This window comes from Scomber japonicus, chromosome 17, assembly GCF_027409825.1.
Source record: "Scomber japonicus isolate fScoJap1 chromosome 17, fScoJap1.pri, whole genome shotgun sequence".
Lineage (NCBI taxonomy): Eukaryota > Metazoa > Chordata > Actinopteri > Scombriformes > Scombridae > Scomber > Scomber japonicus.
The window spans coordinates 17991842-18019543 of NC_070594.1; the positions used below are offsets into that span (position 1 = coordinate 17991842).

The 27702-nt window shown below is 40.9% G+C and overlaps 1 protein-coding gene across 1 annotated transcript in view; it reads right to left on the reverse strand.

Annotated features, from left to right (window-relative positions):
* Positions 1–2179: 2179 nt before the first annotated feature.
* Positions 2180–27702, reverse strand: part of sash1a (SAM and SH3 domain containing 1a) — a 165519-nt gene continuing 139996 nt past the window's right edge. The window contains exons 6-20 of the mRNA XM_053337577.1: positions 27587–27676; positions 27384–27496; positions 25930–26028; positions 21087–21222; positions 19717–20687; positions 17598–17672; positions 17217–17360; positions 15746–15878; positions 13319–13488; positions 12971–13180; positions 10663–10813; positions 9987–10115; positions 6143–7182; positions 3646–3777; positions 2180–3323 (exon numbers count right to left, since the gene is read on the reverse strand). Of these exons, the coding sequence (XP_053193552.1) occupies positions 3063–3323; positions 3646–3777; positions 6143–7182; positions 9987–10115; positions 10663–10813; positions 12971–13180; positions 13319–13488; positions 15746–15878; positions 17217–17360; positions 17598–17672; positions 19717–20687; positions 21087–21222; positions 25930–26028; positions 27384–27496; positions 27587–27676 (3854 nt within the window). The 3' untranslated portion in view covers positions 2180–3062. The remainder of the gene's footprint in view (positions 3324–3645; positions 3778–6142; positions 7183–9986; positions 10116–10662; positions 10814–12970; positions 13181–13318; positions 13489–15745; positions 15879–17216; positions 17361–17597; positions 17673–19716; positions 20688–21086; positions 21223–25929; positions 26029–27383; positions 27497–27586; positions 27677–27702) is intronic.

Genomic DNA, 27702 nt, shown 5'->3' on the forward strand with positions numbered 1-27702 from the left:
TCACAGCACCAGCTGAGCCTTGTCATTATAAAAAGGATAGAGGTTTGTTATTCAGAGAAACTGTAAGCATCCCAATAAGGGAAAAGCAACAGACTTGTTTTTATATTTCAATCTGACCAAACCCCAGAAAACTAATATAGCCTATTCTTTCTTTTTCTCTTTGCATCTAAGAATAAAATAATAACATGTTTGACAGGATCAAATTTTAATCAAATATGGTGTGGTGGTGTCAATTATTTTGTTTATGCAGACACTTTTTAAGTCCAAAATATAATTAAGAAAGTTATCAACAGGTCAATGCACAGTGTTAAAGTTAACCACACTGGTGAAAAGAGCCAGAAAGTCGCTCCCAGGTCTTTCCATTACAGTGTGTCAGTTGGTGCATGTGTGTATGTATGAGTGCACAGTAACAACCAGAACGCCAGTGTATGGCAAGAAACAGTTTTTTTAATTATATTTCAGAATGACAAATAGTTATGGACATTACTTTTGTTGTTTCAATACACAAGCAAATCTGTATGGACAATCATTAGGTAGATGAAAACCAAATAAAATAATTTGTACACATATTTTACAATACATACTGTAGTTCCTCACTGGCTAAAGCAATATGCATTATGCAGGAAGGTATTGCTATTCATATAGTACAGCTAATTACAGTTGATATGAAAAAAAGCAAAAAATAAGTTATTTAAATATCAATTACATATACAGAATGTGCAACTTCTGCTAAGCATTTCATATATGTAATTAAGAATTATTTTTTTAAGACTGCTAAAATAAATTGAAAGTGAGTAACTGGAACAGGTTAACTCATGAATGGTTATTAAACTTGGCATTGGGAACTCAATACTAAAGTAAAATACCAGCATAACCCACTGAAACCCTTTACAATACCTGACAACAAATGTCCATATATGGACCTGTGAACAAAATGTAGCCAATTTCACCTATAAAAACAGCTGGATTTACCCTCTAAAGTGCATTTACAGTGTCAGTATTTTCATTCTTTACAAAACATCTTGGGTCTTTTACTTTATTTAATAATGACCCCCTTTCTCATCCCAGAGCACCACTTTGATTGAAGAGAAAAAAGGCATCAAACATCTATCTATCAAGTGCCCACTGCAAAAAAAAAAAAAAAATCCACTAATTTTAGCAATATCAAAATTTCAAATATGAAATCCATGGAAATCCTCAGTTCAGTTCTGGCTGTGTAACATACAGTAGAACTTCACTGTTAGAAATAAGAGGGAAAAACATAAACAAGGAATATGTGTTGGCTCCATTTCATGCAAAGTGTGCAAATGAAAGATGAGACTCTGGTTGTTTACAGTTTCGTTTTGGCCCCAAAGGTTTCGTAATAGGTTGACCCAACTCAGTGTTTCCCTGATTTTCAAGACTAGTAAGTAGTCTTGTGTGTGCTGATCTTGGAAGTAAGCTCTTCACCTGATGTGCCAGTCTGTTTTCATACCATCTGTTCTCACTGTTTAACAAAAGCCCAATAAGTAATTTCAGACTGGCATTGATTATGGTTATAATCAGCTCTAAAAAAAAAAAAAAAAGAAGTCCCAAACAGCCTATTACCCAACTATCAATCAAATTTCTCAACACTGTAAGTAAAGTGTAGACAGTCTAATAAATTCCAGATAAGACAGCCCAGATGTCAGCTGTGTCTTCGGAAAATCTCGGTTTTTTCCTCCCTCCCAGTCCCACAGCAGCCCTCTGCAAGGAACATGTACAATAAATGTGTGTGTGTGTTTGTGTGTTGAAAAGGATGTTGGGATGTCCAACACGGGACAATGTCTGTGTCTTTTCTGGGCTTATATATACTATAAAAACCACAATCACTCATCCCACAGTCAGTGATCCAAATACATGTGCATCACTGAAATAATGTGGTTGAGCATGTGTCTGTGTCTTACAATGTTTGTGACTTACAATGCTTGTATTATTGATAAAATATGTCTTGATTATTTCAGACACATTCAGAAAAAAGGCCTGCAGTTGAGCCTCAGTCATGGTATAGTCAATACTATATTTTCTATTCACCATATTTATTCATTCATAATGGTAAGGCAACTTAAAATGTGCTTGGATACACAAGGAATGTATTGTTGCTATGAAAACCTGTATTGTTGCTATATTTTATTGTAGCTCTGTGTGTGTGTGTGAGCAGGGCGTGCATTCAAGATACACTGAAATCGGACATACAATATAATATGAAATATAATGGTGTGATGTCAGCATTTTCAGCTTAGAAATGACTGAGAGCCTCAAAATAAGGCTGCAACATTCAAAAAGGCAAACACACATTTTAACATATAAATCATTTTAAAATTAATATATGCGTTATGCTATAATACAGAAACATGATACAAAATAAGCCATTTCAATCTCAATACCACCAGTTATTCATTGTTGTTGAATGTGTTTAGTTGATTAAGATCCAGATGTTGAATGAGTTCTGTCAGTCATTATGAACCTATTAGTGGGAATGAAATCTTGAATAAGTAGGAAATCACTTTGGCTGAGCTACTTCCTTAAAAAGACCCTCAGATAATTGTTGCCTTGCCGCACAAGATGAAAATGAAGCACTTACAAAATCTGCAGGAAATAACCATCCATCTGTCTGTATTTTATAAAACACATTGATCCTACAAAAGAGTGTGCTATCTTCCTTAAAGGCAGATCCAAGTCTTTATTTTAAGACTTTAGGGGGTGTCTTCAGAGTGAAAGCTATCCCACAGAATGAGTCCACAGTCTTTAAAAAAAAAAAAAAGGCATCCGATATTTTGTCTTGGCTTTCAGGATAAACTCCTATTCGCCGTAAACATTTGAGAAAAGACAGAGTGATAAAGAGATGAAATCAGGGAGCAGGCAAGCTCACTTTGAGTCTTTTGACACATGTGAGACAACAAGCACTCTAGTGCTGTGGTCACTTGTGAGGTTGTTTAGTCTTGTGGCCACTTTGCCCTTGGCCACCTATTGACCATATTTGAATGAGATGGTACTAACCAGTGAGTTGATACCTGTTATCCAACCTGACTTCACCAACATCGTTAGGACTGCACCTCTCTGTGTGCGCTGACCAATTGCGCCTCACTGATCATCCGACGGGCATGTCTTTCGTCCCGCACACCTGCCTCCCACACACTGCTCTCTGTTAACAAGGCCACATGGCTCAGCGTGTCAATTCCTGCCGTTGCCAGAGACGTGGCATACATGGGCAGGCCGATGGAGATGAGCCAATCGGAGACTGTGCTGATGTTACCTGAGGGCAGAGGCTTCCGGCACATCTCTGTCAAACCTCCAGAGGGGATCTAAAACACACATTGGGATAAAAAGATGTTAGTTATAGTTGTTCTTCTGATTATGTTACATTACTGAATAGGGGTGATACAACAGTAGAGGTTTTCAAATTTAGGCTACTTATAACAGTACTGAAACAAAAACTGTCTTTTTCAAGTTTGTCTCCATATTTAGTAGGGTGGTTGGATATTCAGGCAGGCATAATTTGCACTGCTCTATTATGGCTCCACAAAGAATATGTGCCAACAACTGAAGAGATAACTGTTCCAGAATTGTTGTTTTATAGGAAAGTCTGGCTCTATGATGCCAGGAAAAGCAGAGCTGTGTCCTTACTGCCATGCGGTGCTGTTTACGGAGCTCTTTGACTCGGAGCTGGTCCATGGTGGAGGCTACATCCTTGACGAGCTGCTCCAAGTCCTCAGAATAACGTTGCACCAGCGGCTGGGGGATGCCACATCGGCCGTGCTGGAGGACAAGAATGAGAGAGACATATTGGAGATGACTATGTAAAGAGGAATATATGTAGGCCATATAAATCATAAATCATAAACATTGGACCATTTGACAAAAAACAAAACAAAACACTGTGCAGGCCAAATTGATACTGATGTATCAAGAGGAAAATATCTATGTGACTAAAGGGTCCCTGCAAATCAATACAAAGTTGTTCTGAGCGATCACCGTTATCCTATGATGAAACATTACTATCCTGATGGGAGTGGTCTCTTCCAGAATACCCCCATCCATTGGGCACAAGGCATCACTGAATGGTTTAATGAGTATGAAAATTATACGAATCTTATGCTATGGCCTTCATGGTCACCAGATCTCAACTCAGCTGAACACTTATGGGATGATTTTGGGGTGATGTGTTAGACAGCACTCTCGATCACCATCCTCAAAACACAAAATGAGGAAATATCTTTTGGATGTTCATTCCTTCAGTAGGTAGGGTTCAGAGACTTTAGAATCAATGCCAAAGTACATAGAAGCTGTTCTGGTAACCTAATACCAAAGACTAACTAAGACCCTTTATGTTGGATTTTCCTTTGTCAGCTGTTTGTATGAAGCCAAGACACTAAAAAGTAAACACTATAGTTTAAGTCCATCATCCATATCCAAATACCTCCTTTCACTGACGCTTAAAATACCTACGTCATGTTTTGTGTGCAGTTCCTTGCTCTATATTTTGGTTATCACTATTTAATAGTATCTTGTAAAAACAGATTTGGATCAAGGGCAGAAAGAAAGACTCATCAAAATTTGGATTTTATGAGTAGTGACTTGGGGAAGAACAAAAACAGGGCTTGAAACCTGTGCTGAACATTTTGAACATGTTTGTTTGTTCTTCCTCTCTTTGTGCAGACACCTGGACCGATGGATGGCTTCCAGCAAGGCCTGGTTTTGGTTGGCCAAACAAGACCGGAGGTTTTTTGAGGATGAAAGGGTGGGTGGATGTAGGAAAAGATATCTCCAGGGAGACAGATGGAGAGCAGGTCATACAGACAAAAACGCTGTCTGAATAACCCTTTGCACTTCCTGGATTACATGGAACACTGGAACGGCCTCTAGGCAGCCAATGATCAACTCGGTTTTAGGTTTTATTATGCTTTGATCTGGATAACGTTTGGAATCTCTCTATGTTGATGCCATGTTAATTCAAATACACAATGCTATGGGCACATTTCAGTGAATACTTAGGTTCGATAAGTAGCCCTAACTTAGCCTACCAAAATGTAAGAATGATTTCCAAAGTTTTGAGGCTGTATTACCTTTGACATGATTTACAAATGAATGAATCAATGCTTGTGCAGTCTCAAACCATAGATGTTGCTACTACAACAGCAGTGAGCCTCTCATGTCTGTGCCAATCCACTTATGACTAATAGGAATCCAGCAGAGCTGTGCTGTGGTGTGGTGTGTGTCTTGCACACTATTTCTCACCTCATTCCTTGATGCCTCTGTATGTTTGTGTGTGTGTGTGATGTTTTTATGCCTGCCTCGGGGGCTCTACCATGTTAAATGGGGCCCAGCCTGGGGTCTGGCGAGTGGCAGAGGGTTTTATAACCTCGTCTGCCTTTAGTGAGATTCAGCCCATAAACTTAACAGACTGAACCGCATCATAGTAGGACTCAGCCCACAGTCTTTCTCCCTCAGCTCCAGGCAGTGGATTTAATATTGTGCATACACACACACCCACACACCCTTACTCACAAATAAATGTGCCTGCATACACTCTATTGTACTCTTTTTTCCATTTGCATACAAAAGGAGCACACAAACTGCAGACTATTAGCATCTATTTTTAAACCAAACGAATTCCAAAGCAAGCTGCTAATGTTGTTGGCCTAAACGCAGAGCAATTTGGATCCAAGTTGCAGTCAAATTATGACTGAGTTCAGTTAGGCATGTTACAATGCTAAACCAAAGGAGCCTGACGCCAGACAAGTATAGCCCCAAGGTGTTTTGAAGAAAGATTTTCACTTTAACCATGGAAATATGACTTTATATGTTTCTGTTGTGTTGGATGAGATGTGGTGTTTAATGGACTCCCCTTACCGCATGTCTATACCTTAGTGCTTGGAAATATATTTTAATTACTAGCACAAAAACTTAATTGATTATGTACAAAAAGTTTAGAATGATCAATTACTGAACAAAACAAGTTTGGAAGTTTTTGAACTTTCAATGAAATATTTGAAGAATATGAAGGGTCATAAAGTAGCTACACAACCAAAAGTCATGAAAAATATATTTTGTAATCTCATTAATCTCATTTCTACAGGTGATTTTTCTCGTTTCATGTTTTGATTAATGACACTTTGCTAACCTTGTCGGAGTAGGGCTCCTCCGTAAGATCGATACCCTCAGCTTCCAGCCGTTGTTCCAGCAGGGTGAACAGGTCAGGGCTCATCTTGGCATGGGAAACCTTCCTTGCAATAGCCACCTTGCCCCCTAGGTCTGAGAACCATGGAGGCGGCACTGTTGGTGGACTGCCTGATTCCTCCCCCATGGATGAGGCTGATGAGGTTACACAGGGACTGGTTGGGGTGCTTGGGATCTTGGCAGGTAGAGCTGGGGCGGGAGCACTGGGGCTGCTGCTGCGGATTATGGGGCTGCTGGGGTGAGAACGGGTGAGGGAATGGGTAGGAGAAGGAGTGGGAGATGGTGAGGAGGGCAGGGAGAGAGGGGGGTGTCGGAGGCCGTTAACTAGTCTTTCTTTAGACTTCTTGGCAGGAACAGGAGGAGGGACTGGAGGCTTTTTGGGGTGAGTCCGAATGACCCTATCCGCACTTGCATTAGAGTCGGGTGGGCTGGGAGTAGGACTTGAGAGGGGCTCTGGAGGGATGGGAAATTGGGTGGTGGGACAAGAGGGACGCAGAGGCAGTTGTGAGGGCACAGGTGGTCTATCAGCCCTTCTTTTCGGGCTCACCATTGGGGCTCCGTTCTGGGTTGGGGAACCCTCATCTCTACAGACCTTGCTGGGGCTACTATTGCCCAATTTGAGTCCTTCCTTCGTGAGTTTAAGCTCCACACTGAGATCCTTCCTCTGCTCAAACTTCTGTTCCCAGTGCAGATCTCCCAGAGAGTGGGAACGTTTCCATGGTCCAGCGGGCTGTGGGGGTCCATCAAGGTCCTCACAGCTACGACTGGCTGGGATGGGGGACTGTCTTTGGGCTTTGCGCAGCCCAAGCAGGTTGAATCCCTTCAGGGAGGGCTTAATGAAGAAGTTTTTTGGGAATTTTGTGCGCTGGTTCTTGCTGTTCTGTTGCAGAGCCTCTGTGGAAAGAGTCATGGGCAGTGTGGGGTAGTCCGGAGACTGAAGGCCTGCTGAAGAACGACTGGAACGGGAAGCTTTTCTACTTTTACCTGCAAAATGAAGACATTCATCTCTTAATTAAATGTTTTTTCACCCAAATTTAACAAAATACACTAACTTTAAAAAGCTTATGTTATTTCCTCTTTTGTGAAATACTAACAGAGAACAGATTTCTTAATCTACTGCTACAACAATGACTTCTAATATAAAAATCTGGTTGATATTAATAGACTATGATTTACCATTTCTGCATTTTTATCTATTTAATTATTTTTAGCCTTGGCTGCCTTTCTCACTGTTTTCCTTTTTGTTTCTTTTGTTAGCTGCATATTTTAGCAAAAGTGAAGAAAACCACTTAGGAGAAGAGCCATACATTTTACATTTTTTTTGTTTTTATTTTTTTTACATGATGTGCAACTGTTGTGTAGGTTCGCATCCATGGAAAATATGTTCACAATATCAATTATTTTTAACAATTTTACCAGAGCAAAGTCATCTGGGAAAAAAACTACTCATACAGTATAAGCATTATGTCCTTATCATTCAAGGTTTATTTATTAACCACTGTCAAAAGCAGATGCATGGTTATGAAAGAGGCATGGGGCACTCCTGGGATAAGTTAGACCAGACGGGCTAGTTTGTTGTTATCCTAGCAGCAATACCAAATATAGATATTTGGATAGGATACCTCAGAAATGCTGGAAGAAAAGGTGGAAACAACTTACCATCTATCCTTTGGCTAACAAAATGGATGGATGAAATGGATGTGTGCCACATAGCGTGGCTTGCCAAAGAGTTTATATGATGACAGAAGGAAATTCAGTGGATGGACGGCCATGAAATTTCTCAACAGTGAATGTCAAAAGTAGTTGGACATATTGGTGTTTGCTATGAACATTTAGAAGTATTGTAATATTTCAATTACTTTGATTACAGTGTTTATATTCTGACAGTGAGGTCTGCTGACTGTAAACCCCCTTAAAGTTCAGACATGTGTGCTAATTTATAAAAAATGTATTTGTTGGAACATCAGTAGTAATGTATCTTCAATTCTTTGTTTATATTGCTAAACTGTGGCGATATGAGACTGATTAATGATACATGATATATGGTGGTTTCAGATAAATAAAAACACACTATTAAACCTCAAGGTGTTGTCGGTATGGTTTACCATCACCAATTAACTGTTTAACTACATTAAACAATATATACAGTACATATGAAAATGATGACTGAAAGTTGACAGGCGTCACTTGATGATATGAGGAGAGAAACTATATCTAGGCACAGGAGAATTTATCACACAAATGTACGCTGATGAATGACTATTGAGTAAACGAACTGAAATATTCAGGGCTCAACAGTGCAATTTTCAGAGGAGAACATTTTAAAGATATCATTTGTGTAATATTTTTAATTACATTATTTCATTGAAATTTAAATTGAATGTTGACTTTTGATAGTTCTCTAAACTAATAAATATTCATTAATGCACAGTAATATATTAATGAATTTATGCACTGTGGAACCCTGAAACTGGAAGAAGAAATGCAGAATGTTTACTAAATGTTATGCAGCTAGGTCGTGAACAGCGTTTAGTGGCATGGAAAGAAAGACAGAAGAAGAGGCGAAACATAAAAAACAAGCAAGCAGCACTGGAGTCCTTTTTCTTTTAAGAGGTGGTTTTTATTCCACAACTTAAATCTCTACTGTGGCAGAATGCACACTTTACTGTTGAACCTGGATGACACATAACACACATAAAAGGGAAACTCAGTAGTTACACTGGAATCCAACAGATAGAGAGAGAAGACAAGTTTTGACAAAGCAGTGATTTATGAGTTATGAAGCTGTTAAAAAGATGTTGTGCGTTGAAGAATGAAAGTCTTACACAAAGAGAAAGAGCAGTCTCAAAATAAACAAAAAAAATAAATCTCAAAAATAAGACCTCAATAAACTTCTATAATCAAAACTCTCTTAGAATATATTCACTACAATCTAAAAATATTTTCCACATCTTTTTAGGCACATACTGTATGATTGTTTGTGCAATACAGTCACTATAAACACATGGAAAGTGACATCTTGAAATGGTATGAAGACAGGAGATTTAAATGACAGCTGTGATTTGTTACCTGACTAGTACATTTCTTAAAACCTGACCAGCCTATAGAATCACCACTGCAAAAAACACAGGCATTTATTGACATGCTACTCTGCAAGCTCCTTAAAAACACTTAGCAGAAATACTCTATGAGCCCATAATCATCCTCCTGGTAGCCTTCTATCAGTCTCGCATCCACAGGCGGAAGAGCTGGGAATCTGAGTCCTTGACTGGGCAGTGAGTTTGCTCTCATCAGAACAGTTCTGTGCATTGGGGAGGGTCTCTCCCTTTGCACATAGGCTCCCAGCATTGTGGGGTGGACTAGGCTTAGTGGTCTGGGGCCTGGCTTCCTCTCAGTTACAACTGGACTTTGGCACTGATGATACAGAATGCCTAAAAGATGGAAAGAGTGGTGAAGAAAGTGGGGTGAAAGGATAGTGACAGTTAAGAGTCTCTGGGTTGTCAAGGGGTTCTTTCTTTCTAGCGCACCCATACTAAAGGGGTAAAGGTGGGTGCAGGTGAGGTTTTAGGGCTATGGAGGTATGGCAGCGAGAGGAGTTGTTTGGCAGGTGCTGCTCCAGACGACTGAGAAGGGCGGAGTGTTAGAATGCAGAAGCAGGGCAAGAGATGGAGCAGAGGTGGAAGTCCACTGGGGCTACATGTGGGTTAGACTGACACTAGGCCTTAGCTAGGCTAATTCCCAGTGAGGTCTGGGTAATGGTGGTCAAGGCTAAGCAAAGCTATCATTACCATTTTCCAGGTTTTCATTGCTCTCGTAGCACCCGGAGTCCCGTGGGGAGTCTCCCACCAGGCCCCGTCCCTCAGACAGCAGCTTCTCCTGGGAGCCGGACAGGCCGCTGCGCTCTGGGTCACTGCTGCCTGGAAACAGAAAATTGTAATGTCATTAAAATTAGAGTTGAACGTTTATCCCACTTCGTCCAACAAAATAACTCAAACATTCCCCGGCCTGTACAGACATCCATGTTGATTAATTTAAATAGAAGTGTATCTGTTCCATCAGACACTGATGAGATAGAAAACTGAAAAGCATAAGAAAGAATGAAGTTGGACGAAATTTTGAAGTACATTTTTATTTAATACAAAAACAATTAAATGTTAGCTCAACTGTGCTGTGCTTTGAATTGGAAGCAACTATGGCTGGAAAGTGTATCTATGTAATATGGCATTACCGAGGTTGGACTTTAATACTTTGGAACAACAGTTGTGTAGTGAGCTTGAAAAAAGCATCTTTGTTATTCCCAGTGAATATCAGCATTTCAATTACCGGTATTGAGACCTAATCTAAATATAGGTATGATGCATATTTCATACAGCAAGGGAGTTTAAGTAAGTTTGAATAATGACCTAAGGGTGTTCTCACTTGTTGATGCAAAATGTGCTTGTGTGTTTTTCTCAGTCTACTTACTATCATACTCCTGCAGCAGCTCTACAGCAGTGAGCAGTACGGCTCTGTGCTGAGGGTCTCTGATGTTCAGCTCATCTAGGTCCTCCTCTTCCAGCAACTTGAAAGTGTCCAGGTCCTCATAGCCGTTGAACAGGAAAGTGGGCATGTGCTCCTGTACAACAAAAATGTCAGGTCTGAGTGAGGTTTCTTTTAAGCAGTTAGGAGTGATGGTGTTTTAAGGCTTAAGACAAAAATACACTAGACTAAAGGAAAATAAACTTTGGATTTGAGTCATGAGGCCGGTGACAACAACTTTGGAGCAGAAACATAAACTACACAGTCCACAAACATAGAGGTGGGGTAAAGAGAAAAAATCAGCTGGGCACACCTTGTCATCTGCTCATAATTTCCCATCCACATTATGTATTTTTAAACCAGTGGTGAGTCAAATCTAAATCACTATTTTTATTTTCAGATGGTATGTAATCATGTTAAGCTGTGGCTAATTCAGTTATTGCTGCCTCAGCTGTCAACACATTTTAATAGGGCACAAATTTTGTCATGTTGACAGGCATATAAAAGTGAGTTGTAAGAACCTTAGCCATTTAGCTGCACCAATCAACTAACAGCCTGAAGTGTGTGGCCACAGTCCCAAGCTGCTCTAGCTGTGACTAAAAATCACCAAGCAGGACTTGAAAGGGAAACCCACCAATGTAAATGTGGGAACATGAACGGTTGAAGGTGGAGACGATTACATCAAAGTACTCTTCAACCACAGAAGGCCAAATTTTATACACAAACACACACCAAAGCTAGTCACTCTAACCGCTTTGCTATCTGAGAGGGCACCAACAAAGAAAGTTTAAGATCTGGAAACGCCCTGCGTTAGCACACAGACTGCTGACACTATCATTCAAAACACTCATAACTACTTTCCACGTTGGATATTACTGGGCTTCTACATTTGTGTGACCCACACACTTGGTTGGAAGAATACATAGACTGTCTGTCACCAAGAAGACCATCAATTACAATGGTGGAGTCCACTGCGGAGAACTGTGTGTTTCTGTTCTATTTCTGCTGGATGCTACAGGACTAAACAAAGCACCAACTAACACAAACACAGGCAGCCATGTATTCTCACTCACAGCATCTTCTTGACTTTTTGGCCAGTCTAAAACCAAAACATGTTCCAAATCCAGAGACTCTTTGGTAGAGCATCCGGTGGCCACAACTTACAATAACTTACAATGGCATCAAGATTTACACTTTACATTTACAGGCAGGAACAGTTCATAAGTCTTAAACATTTTGGCTTACCAGTTAGCACATCCAAGAATAGCTCTACTTTTTACAGCTGATGATAAGGAGCTTCATTCGGTAGTTATAGTATGAGAGCTGCAGTGTGGTGACTTTTTTCTTGCTTTTATTGATACCAACGCAACAAAATAAGAATAAAGCAGTATTATTTTTGCTCTGTTATTGTTGGATTAAGATCGGTCTGATTCTTTATAATAGGCAAAGCCAGCATATTAAGTGTGAAGGGTGATACAGTATACTTCAGATTCTGCTTTACGTTTGATAAGAGAACAGTGAGACTGGAATTATTATTTACTTTTTTAGCATCAGAAAAGCACAAAGCAATGTACAGTACAGTAAGACAAGTTAAAATACTTGCTTAACAATGCAAATTGCTGTTAACTCTAAAATGTTCTACACGTGTTTAGTCTAACTCGCCCACTGGGGAGGATCCAGTGGTAACTACAGGCACATGAGTTCTGATGCAGCACCCAGACTAACATCTTAGGAAGCCTCTGTTACAACAGCTGATAATGGCCTCTGGATCTTTAATCTGTGACTTGGCCATTAATCTGGGCTGAGACAAAACGGGCAACCCACAAAGTCTCTGTCTCTATTTTGGGAAGTGTGGCTTGCTGGCTGTCTGAGTGGGAGGAGATGATCTAAAGCTCACAGTGACATGTAGGTTTTTATGAAAGATGCAAGTTATTTACAGGGGCAGGGCTGTGAGAATGTGGGTGTTAATGTTTATGCATCAGTGTCACATCAAACATCCTATGCTGTACAGCCTGTAATTGCCTACACTGTAGTTATATCTTTGTGTCTGCAAATGTGTTTTCATCATATATGGCTAAAACAATATTTCCATTTACTTCTCAGAATTTGTTTTCTCCTACTTCAGTGCCAAATGGGTGGGATCCTCAGGTTGGAGAATGCAATCAACTTTTGCAACAATGCTGTAAATTCAATCTATTTGGCATTCAATACATGGTGATTCTTTACCAAATTTGGTATGTTTTTTGCATGCTACCTTGAGGTTGATGCGCTCCAGCAGCTCCTCCACAGAGGTTGGCTTGGGCGGTCGGCCCTTCCTCCTCCTCCTCACTGGCCTTTTGGGCTTCTCCTCCTCCTCACTCAGCACATCCACATAGATGAACTTGAAGGTGCCCACTTTGTTATTCAGCAGGCCCATCCATGTTCCCATGGGTGGCTTACTGATGATGTCAATCACATCACCACGCTGGAAGATGACAAAGAAAAAAATAAAGATGCAAGAGTGACCTGACTTTGGCATTTATGTTTCGACCTTGTTGACCCTGAACAGTTGTCAGTAGTTCTTAGATATCAATACGTAAGATTTAAGAAGGTCACAAAGTACCTTCAGTTTGAGGGAGTCAGTGTCGTATGGGCTAGGGGTGAAGTCAGTGTGGACTCTTGCACGACCACAGAATGGTCCTCTATAAGGCGGCTCCTCATCGTCACCGTCCTCCGACTTCACACTTTCTCTGTTACTGGCTGACGAGTCAGTAGTGCTCACGGTCTGACCACCTGGACACAAAACACACATGCGGACATTTACATAAGCTATAAAATTACTACGAATCCATCACTGGCCACTTGATATTCATTGTTAAGTGGAGGTGTCACTTATACTCTCCATCAACACAATCAATCCTGACCCAAAACATCTCTTAATGGTCACAGTATTAAATCATGTGTGTGTTTGCCTTTTGGCTTTCTTTTAGTTTGACATGCACTTTAACCCAGAAAAGTCAGCCATTTTCGTTTTTCAGTATGCAGCCACATTTTTTCTGACTTGTCCATGGATGTATTATAAGAGGTGGATAGGGTGCCACCACCCAGTCTTGCAGATCATTTTTCACAGTGGCCACTCGTGGTATTGCAGAGAAAAATCCTTCTGCAGCCCAAATAGCATTTACCCATAGACCCCCTTTGTAAAAGACACATCTGTAAAACAGTTGACAGCACACATGCACTGCAAACAAAGTTAAGAACAATTCTTCCTGCCTTAAATGAGTTTTTAATCCATGGAGGTTTTATATTTGGAATTTGTTTAGTATTACTATATTTGTAAAACCTTTAAGTAAGAGGTATCTATAAATATTTAGTTATGTCATTGTCATGTATTGTCCTTATGGACTATTATCATTATATATCAGAGTTACAGAAACTTTGAAGTTTATAAATAGGTTCTATCTATTTAATTTTCTGCTCTAGTATTAGCACTTTTACTATACTTTAAATACTATACCAGAAAGGCTAATGTGGGGTTAGGGTAGCACATACTGTGTATATATACTGTAGCATATAATTTGATCATGCATCTTGCTGATTGTATTCCTCATTTCATTTTCACTGCTGTTCATAGTGTATGAGGATGCTGCCCAAAAAAGCACCAGGAGCTTGGGCACTATATCTTGACTCCTGTATTCATTTGAATGGAATTTGGCTTACAGCTGAATTGTGTCCCTATGCAAACACACAAGGAGAACAGTACAACTTCCTATCTAATCATTACAGCATGTTTGTCTGCCTGCATCTTTGCCTGTGTGTTCAATGGCTTACAATCATTGTAAGTTGGCAGTCTTCGATTCAGTCTGAGCTTGAAACGATGGAGAATATTTTCCCACAAAGGCATGACAGAAACGACAGACTGAACTAATCATAAGGTGTAATTAGATAAGATGAGAGGGAAATACAATTGGAAATTCTCTGAGATCACAGCACACAAGGCAGCTGGTGCGACTGGGTGTGATCAAGGAGGAGAACTGTTCTTCATGACCAGCACTCCGCAAAACATCATAATTGGTATACATGTAATGCCAGAGGGAAGACAAAGGTTAAATCATTTGTTTGTATTTGAAACATACACCAGCCAGCTGCAAATGATATGAGCACCATCTAGTGTTAAAGGGAAATTTTGGCAGTTTTTATGTGAATGCCCAAACAGCGGTGCTGTTAAATGTAGTCCATTGAAGAAAATTATTCCTCAGTGCATGCTATATTGACCAGGAAAGCTGAGTTTTTCTGAGTTGAGAGTCAGCTGTGCTGGCTGTGCCTACATGTACCAAGATGCATTGTGTGCAATTTCAGAGGACAAAGTTAGCAGCTTTCTATGTCTTTACTGTAACTTCTGTAACTTATTTTCATTTACAAAACGTTTTTCCTCAGTGCGTCTGAATATTTTGTACCTTTGTGCAAGGATTATAAAACAAACTGCTTGCTGAAGTCAGTGAGACTCACATTTTACTGTCCTTGAAGGCATCACTACCAATATAGTCATTTTTTCTTGACAAGTATATCACTGGGCATGTCAAATGATAGAGCTGGTGCAGGAAGAACCGCAGATACTGCAGCTGTGCCCCAGAGACACAGAGAACAACCGTTGCTGTTTTTCACACAACATCTCTAATTTGGATAAGGTTGAAAATTGTGGCCCTTTAAGCATTACACAAATCATCTATTAAATCTATGTACTAAATTATACATTTTTAGATTGCCTTGATGATTTACTGATGCTCTACATGTACATGACCAAACTATATATTATATGACTCAACTACAATTTTAATTATTTACTCCACTTGTCTTGAAGTAATGGTGGACTTGGAACAGTTGAAGATGCTTCATAATGTTTTAAGGAAACAAAAAACATAAGATCAAGGTTACCTTTTCTCTTATTGAAGGTGACAAAAAGAATGAAAATGTACTGAGTATGTTGTCAAGAATCTATATAAAACTCTGAAGGGCAATAATTATTCTTTAAAAAAAAAAAAAGGCTCACTCATTGAACTCTGTCCGCTGAGTGAACTACGCAGGCTTTCCACAGAACCGCCGGCCTTCAGCTTGGGTTTTTCCAGAGAATCGGTGTCAGGCTGAGGGGACTGTGGAGAACCAGGAGCTCCATCTGGACTGGACTGGAAAACGGAAACAAAGGCAGAGATATAGATGGGTAATGAAAGGACATAAGAGAAAGACACAAAGGAAATGTTGTGCAATTAAGAGATAAATAATGAAATTAGATAATTAAAATACAATTCTACCCATGGATTTATAAAATTTTCTCCTTCATTTTTAAAAAAGGAGGTGGAAAGATATTTTCATCAACCTTCTCATTTAAAGAACCACCAAGATGTTTGAGCTTCAGACCTCTGGTGACATCAAGTTGCACTAGTAGTTGCACCCAAGGTTTTGGGCCCAACAACCTGTTTCAGCATTAATTATATCAAATTGTGGAAGTAAAAATACTATTTCAATTGACCATCAAAGTGGTGTGTTGACAAAGGCCAGGTTTTGCTCGAATTAGTAATAACTGGATAAAATCCAAAGATCTTGTCTGAAGTTAAGAAAGCCTTGAATGGTGATTCATGACACACTGTATTCTACATAGACTGTACATGTTTTCCTTGTGTCAGTAATCCACTAGGTGGCATTGTGGCCTCTAAAATTACCAGTGTTGGACAATTCTGAAAGGGCAGTTATTTTTCTGTTTTTTTTGGTTATTTGCTCTTTCCTAACCAATGGCTCCATGACTTGTGCCAGGACATGTAGGTCACAGTGTTGAGACCACCATGATGATCATGGTTTATTGGACATGAATGACACATTCTGCAGGGTGATATAAAACTGTAGGTCTGGACAGGCCACTGGTAAAGCTACTGGATGCCCAGAAAAATTAGGCCAGTGCAGATGAGACAGCCATTATACACTCTCACACTTTAGTTCTCCATTTCCTAAGAGCTAGCCTGGGGGAGACTTGCATCACTCCATGAGCTCAGCATGAAGCACACACTCCACCCTACACACTGGGCCCAGAGAGAGCATAGCAGAGAAAGAAATTCAAATGTGTGTGTATGTGTGTGTTTTAGAGCTCTATGTTTATTCTGTAACTAACACAAATACTCCCACCCACTCACTGCCTGTGGACAGAAGATGTGGCTTATACTGCAAAACATTCTCTGAATGTTTGCAGAACTTGAGGAGTTTTCATTTCTTTACAGCTGTGGCTCACTGTTTTGAGGATAAAAGACTAAATGTGTTGATTTGAGAGACCATTTATGTGTTGGCTGCCTCCATTTTAAATAAAGTTGAGGTTCAACTTTGTTTATACATACCTCATTTTCCCTAACATCAAGGGGAACTGTAACTGAACTTTATCGTTCAATCTTATCTGAACAAATACAGAATTCAAAAACTGTGCCCATGTGTGTTTTTGTGTGGGTCCAAGTGTGTTTATGTTTATGTTTATGTCTAACCTGTTCAGACAAGGAACTGCTGTACTTCTTGGACATACGTTTCCTCATCGTCTCCTTGACCGACTTGACCTTCTTACCCAGCGAGATCCGAGACGTAGTGGGGGATTTAACCACTTCTCTGTATATAGCCTCCTGCTCTTTATTCTGTGATATTACAGAAGAAAGGGGGTGAAATATAATCGAAAGAAGCAAAAGAGAAAGATGAGAAGAGATGTGGATGATGCAGTAGAGATAGAAAAGGAGGAGCCATAGGGCAGACAGATAAAAAAACAAAGATAACAACAGAGGAGAAAAGGTGATTTAGTCAATGTGACACAAGAGTTCAGCTTGCACTTTCTACAGTATAGCCCTCTTCTGATTTTACAAGCCACCAGCACTTACATTGGCCTCTGAACCTGTGTTGACCACATGGAGCGAGCGGTTGGACAGGTCAAAGCCCCCAAAGCTGCAGGTTCTCTGTAGGGAGGAGCCAAAATACAATCAAATGAGTCACACTCAAAAGACTATGTAATGATGACTCCCCATCCACACCCACCGAGGGGTTAACTCTCAATGATTCATGCTTGGCACAACACAGGCAGCAGTTTGATTAATGTACATGGTAATATGGTTTGCATATATGTAGGGGCATGATGTCATATGGGACTGTGGACAGCCAACAGACATGATGTAACACAAATTATTATATGAGATTCTTTTTAAATTTGCGAGAGGTCTCAGGAAAATGAGCTTTTATATCAACCGTGGAGAGCACATAGTCAACTCCAAAATGTGGCTCATTTGCTTTAAAACTTTGATCCCTGGAGAAAATGTCTCTTGATGTGGCCAAATGTATATATTGTCCTTGTATGACTGAACATGCATGTAGTGCAGCCCAGACTGATGCAAGTCATCTTGTGGTTAATTATGAGACATGTAAAACTGGGCTTGCTATACAAACATGCACAACACATAGGTTGGTTGCTTAGAGTTGACAATATGTTTTTCTCATCAGAAACATTTTCAGACAGAGAGTAAATTGTTTCTGCTGAGAGGACGGGGTGATGTGGGGGTAATCTTTCCTGACTTTAGAGGTAGGGTAGACACAAAGGGGGAACTATGACATGAGAGGAAAAGGAGATCCAGAATCTTATCACTAAACTGGCTTTGAATTTTTGAATCTTCCCTAAGCTATGCTGTAGGTCACACACAAACACGTAGACACAGACATGCACATAGGCATCTGCCAAAAACACTTAGTTCAAGTGAGACCCTTGATGGTATTTCTCCTTCCATTCCATCAAATCCATTGCTTCTAAATACTAAACTCCCATGAACCCTCGACGAAGATCCTCCAAGTGAGAAGGCATTGCACATTAAGAAAATAGTTTTTATATTAGATGTCCACAGCTGCAGTCCACATCACAACTTCCCAGAAAAAAAGCACAGTTTGGAGAACAAACATGTTTGAAGAGACGTCCCAAAAACAACTCTGAATGTGATGGCGATGTTCGATGAAATGTACATGCACCCAGAAAAAAATGTCTGTCAAAGATAATCATAAGGGGAAAAAAAATCAACGCAAAAAAATCACATCTGCAACCATAGAGGCACGGGCCAAAAAAGGACACGAAAAGCCACAACAGAAAAAGTGGATTTGAAGATTTTTTAGGATGAGAACGACCTCACTAGTACACGATAGGATTCAGGTACCCTCAAAGCTGCAGGATAGCTCTACTACTGTATATTACCACCTGAAGAATGTGTCCCTACTTTTGTTGATATATGTTGTATGTGGGAAATAAGTGAGTTACTTGCAATACAACCAGACTGTTTTCATGCTGGATTTCATGACTAATTAAATAAATGGCATTATACATTCACTATCGTTTATTAAGTAAGTCCATCTAGTTTCATCATTTGTTCATATACTCTGCATTACAAGATCAACCTCAATGGTGATAAGTGTAAAAAACATTCAGTCATTTAAGTTGACTTAATAAGCCATTCATTAAATAATGCCTTTGAGGCTGTGCAGTTCTAAGGATGAGCAGCTCCGAGCTTTTACACAACTCAGCTACCCACAGGGATCAGTGTGACTGTGGAAGTGCGTGTGTTCTTCGGGGATCTGACATTTATAAAAAGGACTTATAAAACCTCAGCTGTAACTTAACCTCCCATGTGGGGCACTGCACATTCCACAATCATTTCATATACAGTCATAATAAAGACGGTTTGAAGCCGAAGGCATTCACTTAAAGGTCACAGAAGATGACATATCTCTGAGGGAAGTAATGCCAGCCCTTAAAGTTTGCAATACATGTGCACAGCTGCAATACTTTGATGTGGATATCTTTCTTGTCTTACACAGATGTAACTTGAAGACAGTTGACTTGTCATGTCTGTGTGCGTATGTTTGCTGTACCTTTAGCTATAATCTCTGAGCTATTCTGCAACTTTGAAGTACGTAGAGTCCTGCTCACACGATGTTGTCGATTTAAACCTCATGGTCTGAACTCACAGACTTCTGTTGGATGCGTAAGAGCACACGCTTGGTGCAGCGGTCCACGCTGGCCGCCCACTTCCTGTCCGCCTCACGGTCCTCCTCCAATAGACAGCGGCGCTCAGCGCGACTGAGGGTTACTGGACGAACCAGTTGGGCCCAGTTGAGGTGACCGTACAGGCTCCGCTCTACCACATAGGTGATGTTCAGCTCACTGACTGCTGTTCGACCACGCAACCTGCGTGAGGGGAACACCCAACCCCCTCCCCCACTTCCAAAACCTTTTGATTTGGCTACATCACAGCGGACAGGGGAGGAGGGGGTGACAGACAAAGGGGAGACAGGGGTCTTGGTGTTGCGCGAGCGTTGGTATAGAAGGTGCTTGGTTGAGTAAGCATAGTTGGGGTCAGGTTTCCGGTGTGTCCAGCTGCCAAGGTGCCGGTTGGCAGGTTGGTGTTTGGGGCTCCCTTGGGGACCATCATCCAAGGAGATCAGGAGGTGGGACTGGGCATGGGGTTTGGGGCGAGGTTTGGTGAGGCCATAGAAGGCATAGAGGGCCTCGTTGTTACTTACCCCATGGGAGATGGAGCTCAGGGCCTTCCGCATCTCACTGTCAGTCGTGGAGCGTGACAGTTTCCCCTCGTCGTCCAATCCACAGCCATCCAACTCTGAGAAGGAGGAGCCACTACCTCCCACACCGGAGCCTCCAAGGCCCCCGGAGCCAGCTGGTGTTCTCCTGGGCGGGCGGATGAGACCGTGGGCACTGGAAGACTTACTGAAGGTTTTGACCAGCTTGTGTCCAGACCAGGTGTCCAGGCTGCTGGAAGAAGGGGAGGTGGTCAGACTGTCTGTATCTCCATCCAGAGAGAGTTGATCCTGGGTGAGAGAAGGCAGAGAGGCCTCTTGGTGTAACAGGGGCTTCTTCAGGACCCCTGTATATAGAGCTGTGTTGTCCTCACAGGTGGGAGGTGCTTCCAGATTCAGAAAATCTAAAGAAGCGGAGCACAAAAACATCAGATGGTTTATTACTCAAGAGGATTTAGACATCAGATTGTGTACAGTCCCATGACCCATCTGTGGTTTTCCAAGCCACAGCTAGCCAGTAAAAATTTCCAAAGCACATTCTTAAAGTCTGAGTATCAGGCAAAACCCGTGACAGACAATAATGTAAAACTATGGCAAAAAACCTTTCCTTTTAACATCAGATGTACAGTAAACAGTTTTAACACACAATAATACCTTAATGTAGTTTGACAAATAGACACATGAACTTTAATTATTTGGTACAGTATAAAGACATTACTGACAGGTTCAAAATATGCTGCACTGTAAAATAAATAAATCAAATCAAATCAAAATTTTTCATTTTCAGACAAGGGGTTACAAACCTTCAGAACCATGTTTCTTGCCCTCCTCCACCTTAATGAGTTTTTTCCTGACCCGGCGTGTAGAGTTAACCAACTTGTGAAGTCGTTTGAACTTCACAGAGTCCTCTGATTGCTCATCATCTGACTGTTCGCGAGACTGGTGGGAGAGAAGGAAAGGGAAGGAATGATGTGTTTAAAGGGACAGACAGTCAATCACTTTTCAGCTGAACAAACCTTTTAAAAGACGCAGGTAGGACAAATGGACACATTAAATCTGTAATTGTTTTGAATTGAATTAATATAAAAAGTAGCACAAGGAAATGAAACAAAAACTTTGACAAATATATTTTTGAGGATGCTGTTATAATGCAAGAGACGGGAGCATTGTTTAGGATGGATTCAAAGTTAGTGAGGTGAGAAACGGAGGACTGGAGGGATGGCGGCACACTGCATTGTGGGAAGCACATTTTCATAGTGAAAACAGAACAAAATGCATTGAAACAATGAACCGCGTGACATATAAACATGTATTACAATAAGCAATCTATTTGACATGATGTTGCCTTCAAAGACAGTTTACTCCAGAGGAAATGGAAGGACACTGGTTGTATGTTATGGGTGTCACCATCTAAGTGCTTTCTCTCTATTGATGGCCGTGGTGGAGTAGAAAAGAGACAGGATAATGAAGTCACTAACAGTTTCATCAAACACACATTCCCAAATCAGAGCACACACATATAAAGTGAAACTGTTCAAGCTGTATGTGTGTATATTTGTGTATGCACAGTACTGCAGTAATGTCCTTCTTGTGATGATGATGATCATGAGCTGAGCTTTGGCATGGAGCTTGTCTGGCAGAAAACACTGTCATTATCATGGAACTCAAACAACTTAATTTTTTCTGTTTGCCAACGGTTTCCAGAGCAACACCACCTCTCTGGTCTCACACTGCCAACGCCATGGTCGAGGCTGACTGCTTCGCGTACAAAGAAACACACATGCACACTCACATACACAACAGGACTTCAGGGCTCAGCTCTCTGTCTGATAATATTCAGCCCCTATCCTGCAGCTCAGAGCTAAAAAGCGGGAAACCACGTACTTGCTGTTGTTGAGTTTAGACCACAAGCCTGGCTCAGAGGCTGTTAACATACAGCAGGGATGATGTTACCAACTGTGGCTTGGTTGAAGCAAACCAATCTGACACTGTTCATAAATCCCTGATGGCACCACATCACCTAAGCAACATCATGACCTTTGGATTCCTGTGTTACAAAACATTACCAATCATTACCAAGTTGGAAAAACAACATATTATTCAGTGTGGCATTCTGCATTCACCCATCATCAAAACCTCTTCACCACTTTCAGAGTGTTGTGATCAACTCTCAGGATGCCTATCATATTGGTCCAGCTAACCAGATAGAGCTGGACTATACCCGTTCATTTGGCCTCTCACAAACTGCAGTCCCTCAAATCTCAGTGTCAATCCATTAACTGAACCACACAATTCTGGCTGAAGAGGGGACTCCTTCAACTTTCCGTTCACGCTGGACAACACTAGAGTTTATTCGCTTCAGAGAACCTAGTGTAATAACAAGACTGTGCCTGAGAGGATTGATAAAGGAGTAGCGTAGAGAGACTTTGAGAAGAGTGAGTCCACCAAAGGTTGGATTGGAATCCACGCCTGGATCTTGGTTCCTCTACAAGATAATTATTGAATTATTGAGAATAAGAAACAGAGAGTCTCATATGAAGTCACTTTGTTCTTTGCCATATGAGGATAGCTATATGCATAAAAAACAGCCTGAGTCATTTCATAAGAGTAAAATAAACAGTAGGGTCCAAAAGTCTAAGATCACTTTTTACTTTACTTGAATAGGAAAATGGTGTTAGACTTTTGGACCCTACAGTATGTCTCAAAAAGGAGAACAAATGACATTTCTGTCCAATGTTGTTCATTGTTCTTCTTTTTGTGTGACACAGGGAGAAAAGGAATGGGGAATGACAAAGAGATGACAATATTTCAGTCCTAAGTCAGCCCTGAAGAACGCCATCCATGCAAATGACCAGATAAACAGGGGAGAAGAGACCCACACAAAGAAAGCCGAACATATGAGGCCATAAATCAAGTAGGGCTGAAAGGCCGTCGCCTCCATCAAGGTCACAGGAACAAATCCATGGCCATAACTGCCATTTAACTTCCCAAATTACTCTGAGGATCGTTCCCACAAGTTTGGAGGTGCAGTTAAACTCAGAAAACTACACAATATCATCATGATGGAACAACCTATAATCTCTATTTCCATTCTGTTGCATAAAACAGGACAATTTTAAAAGAAGCAGTCTAATTCAGGCAGTTAAGTTCACCGATGTACTTTAATACTTACCACCTCACATAGCACAGTAGGGTCCTATTTCCTGTCTTAACATCCAACGAGTTAGCATGAGCAAATCTTGCAAATCCATAATGTGCTGGCCACAATGTCACACATGCATTATCCAAAATAATATCTGCATCCGTGCACACATGCTGGCAGATACAGATGCAGCCTGTTAGTGAATTCAGCTCTGAGGAATGAGGGGCTGTTTGGAAATGCCGTGCCGCACAGCTTGCAGAGAAAAGGCGTGTTGTGCATGGAGAACAATCCCAGCATTTGAGCCCCTCTGACCCTGCCTTGGCCCCCACATCGCTAATGGCCAGGCTTGGAATGTGGGCTCCGATCGCCAGAGGAAGACAGACCAGAGAGACACAGCATCAGAGAAAGGCACAGAGAAGGCAAAGAATTGTGTATTGCAAAGATGTCAGCTACAAGCCTGTAATGTATATTCACGTCTACATATAGCATGGAGGCGCACACACAACTGTTAACTGTTTCAATTTGAGAGTGACCTAATTCCATTCATTAGGGGGAGAGAACGGGTAGTATGTGACACCAATAGAGGCCCCAGCAGAGTCGAAATATTTCCTGAAGTGGCCAATTTTGGAACTCGGGGCAGGGGGAGATACAGAGTTCCCCCACTTTTCAAGGCCTGGGGGGCGAGTGTCAAGTCTTTATCTTCTCTCTTTCTCTCTCTCGTTTCCTCTCTGCCTTCAACTCTTGCATTTGTTCACAGCCTCCAGAGCCAAGCTGTGCGTTCCTCTAAACAATGCTCCTTCAGTAACTCTTTCCCTTGTCTGTAAAACCTCCCCAATCGATCAATCTTCCTCTGACACTTCCTCTGCTGCTGGCAGCAGTAGGGTATGGGTGAGGATTAACAGGAAGATAAGCTAATCAGAAAACATACGCACAATTCAAACACGCACATCAAAACAGCTCAACAGCTAGAATGAACTTGGGCTGTGGTTAACATAGTTAACCTATTTTTCCAATGAAAGGAAATCATCAATCATAACCCAGAAGAAAATATTAATAAGGCCCCTTTGATGATGTGAAAAAAACTATTTGCATTAGTCTTTATTCAAAAACTGACTGATTCAATTCCAGTAAATGGGATGTAGATCTGATTTCCATTCATTTATAATGCAAACCATAAATTACTAATTTGGAGAGTCACAGGGGTGGCTCTGAATATGTACGCACATCTGTTACTGAAACTTATTCGTCCACTTTAAACATATTATGATAGTGTAAATCAAAACCTGGTCAAAATCTAAGAAAATATGTCTGAATGCTGTAGGATCAACCTCTTATTTACCCACACCATGATTATGAAAATTGCAGCATGCAATCAGTTGCATGAAGAGGATAAGATTAAATGCAAGAGACTGTTTACAGAAAATGTCAGTGCTGTTTATCTGGGAATTAGTAGCACAAAAATAATATTACTCATGTGGAATTTGGATTTGCATGAATTCACATCCTGTAAAAAAAATAAAATAAGTGGGTCAATGTGATTCTATTCCCATATGATGCCATGAAATACTAAAGCTGCTGTGATCACCACATGTGGACTGACCTACATTAAAAAAAGAAAAACATGCCAACATATGAAAACTCACACAAATGCAAGAAAAAGAGCTGACTGATTGTCCACGAACACCAAACTGCATCCAGCGGGACCTGATTGTCTGAGCGGAACAAACATGCAGCATCCTCAAAAGTTTCAACTCACTCAAAAGAGACTGGGGAGGCTCGGAGGCCTTGTCCCCAAAGATCACAGCTGAAAAAATCACTGACTAAAGTCTGTGTTGCCTCAGAGTGGAGGGTTTGGGTGGATTTTGGATTTTTCCATAAAACTATATCCTTGTTGCTACAGCAGCCAATTATAACTGTGTTGGGAATTGTTTCTTAACCAGTTATCAGGATAGGATTGAACTGATGAATAAAATAGGAAGAAGACCAGCAGCTTATTGCACTTATCTCAGTGGTAACCCAAGAAAAAGAATTCACAAATGTAACACCAGCAGTGTTATGATGCACATAACATGGTGGAGAGCATGTATGTGCATATTGCTGTTTGGTCAATGAATGAAGAGCAGAGCGGTAAGGGTAGATAAGGGAGGGAAGAAGAGAGTAAGGCAACATGAAAGTTGAGTGAAGGTTTATGCTATTGTGTATAAAAATGCCCCAAATGGTAAGTATATGTCAATGTCTGGTTGTGGATTGTACTCAAAGCAGACGTCAAGCTAGGAAACTAGTCGAGTTTATAGTCATATATATTTGGATTAAGACAAACACACACACACACTCATACACGCACACATTGATATGGTAATGGATATTCTCCATCAAAACCTTGTTGGCTGAAATATCAAACTGAAGAGGTGAGAGTGGTCGACGTGAGAGTGTTAAGAGAGGAAGGGTAAACGGGACAGCTTAGGGTTTTGGGGGTGGGAGGGAGAAGGGTGGGGTGTACTTACGTTGCAGTTTGAGGACTGGTTTAGATTGGCTGCAGATCCATCAGTCCACTCTGCAGTGTCAGTACTGCTGGACTGTCTGCTGCGCTCATACTCCTTCAGCTACATGGAGAAGAAGAGTTTAGAGAGGCAGAGGAACAGGGCAGGGCCACCCACTCTCACCCAGCATGCTACATCTCTCTGGACGGATAGACATCGACAGTGTGCATTCACAGGGCATGTATACAGACAGACAGGCACACAGACAGAAGGACTCAACCAGTGATGTAGTGGTAAAGAGTAAAAAATAAAAAGTATACAGTAGCCTAAGGTTGGTCATCAAAGTAAAAACCTCCATTAGATTTTAAGCATTATGAAGCATTATGTTTTTAAGTCCCCCACTAAGTAAATTGCCTTTTTTGTATATGTGGTATGACTTTTTGTCATGAAGATTTATATCTGCATTTCCAAAAAGACATACAGCTTAAAGCATAAATCTTTACTAATAGAAAAGGGGACTGCAGCTTGAATTTCTATTGCATTTGTGGTCCACTACATCCCTGGACACATACTATACACCACTGTATTGACAAAAGTAGAAACCAATATAATGCTATTGGTCAGTGATGCACAGAACATTATGTAAAGACACACAAACACAACAACAGGTCGAAACAGCTATCCACAAAGGCTGATAATTGATTTGTTTGTCTAAGTGTCAATAATATAAGAGAGAAGCTGAGATCAGGCAAGAGAACATTTAAGTTTTTGGGAAAAAAGGAATAGAAAGCTAATGAACATCTGCCTTGTGGAGAGCAATCCAGCCCTCAAAAGCTGCTGGACAGTCATGCCACCCATGAGCAAGGCATTATAAAAAGTTATTGATGGGAGGAAAGGACAGAAGATAAAAGAATAATTTGTAGGAAAATAGAAGATATAAAGAACGAACAATAAACAAAAACTGATTGAAAATCAGCTGAAAAAGAAAGAAGTTTAAAGAAAAGCCAAATGTATATCCACCATATCCGCCTAGAGAGAAAAAAAACACAATGCACCGAAAAAACCCCAGCAGATGGGGCTATTGAGTTACCATGACCATCACCCTGAAATTATGAACCGAGCAACACACCCACACACACTCCAAGAGATCACACCCTAAAAAATCCCCAGACTCTTGAACCTAAGGAAGAATCACTGGTCCGGAGTTTGTGTTTGTGTTTGTGTGTGTGTGTATAAAGAGGACAATGCAAGATTCAAATGTGGGGCCTCGTAGTGGTTAGTAAGAGTGAGTCATTTTAGTAAGCCAGAGCTATGGTGGGAGTATGGAGCAGAAGGGGGACAAGGCTAATCCAGGATGAAGTAAGGGGATCTGGGGTTTCAAGGGAGACTAAAGACCAGCTGTCCTAAGGGGAGGGATTGGGTGGGAGGAGGAAATGGGGTTTAAAGAAATGAGGCAGGAAGTCTATGGGGGTTCCTACCCGAGCGAGAGCTTCTTCTACGGTGATCATCTTCTCTTTCACCATCATCATCAGCTGAATTCGCTCCTCATCACTCATGGTGATCTCACTGGCCACATACCCAATGTCCTCTCCTGAAGGGGGCAAAGAGCAAAAAGCACAAGGTCAGATGTGTTACAAGAACTCTACAGCAAATCAGATCTTAAAAATAGTACCACACAAACCTTTGGATGTCTGCCGCATGACAGGCTTGTGTTGAGACTTGCGGAAGTTCTGCCAGAAAGATTTGTTCTTCTTCTTATTGTCCCATTTACCTAAAAGAGGGCAGGTTCAACCAGAT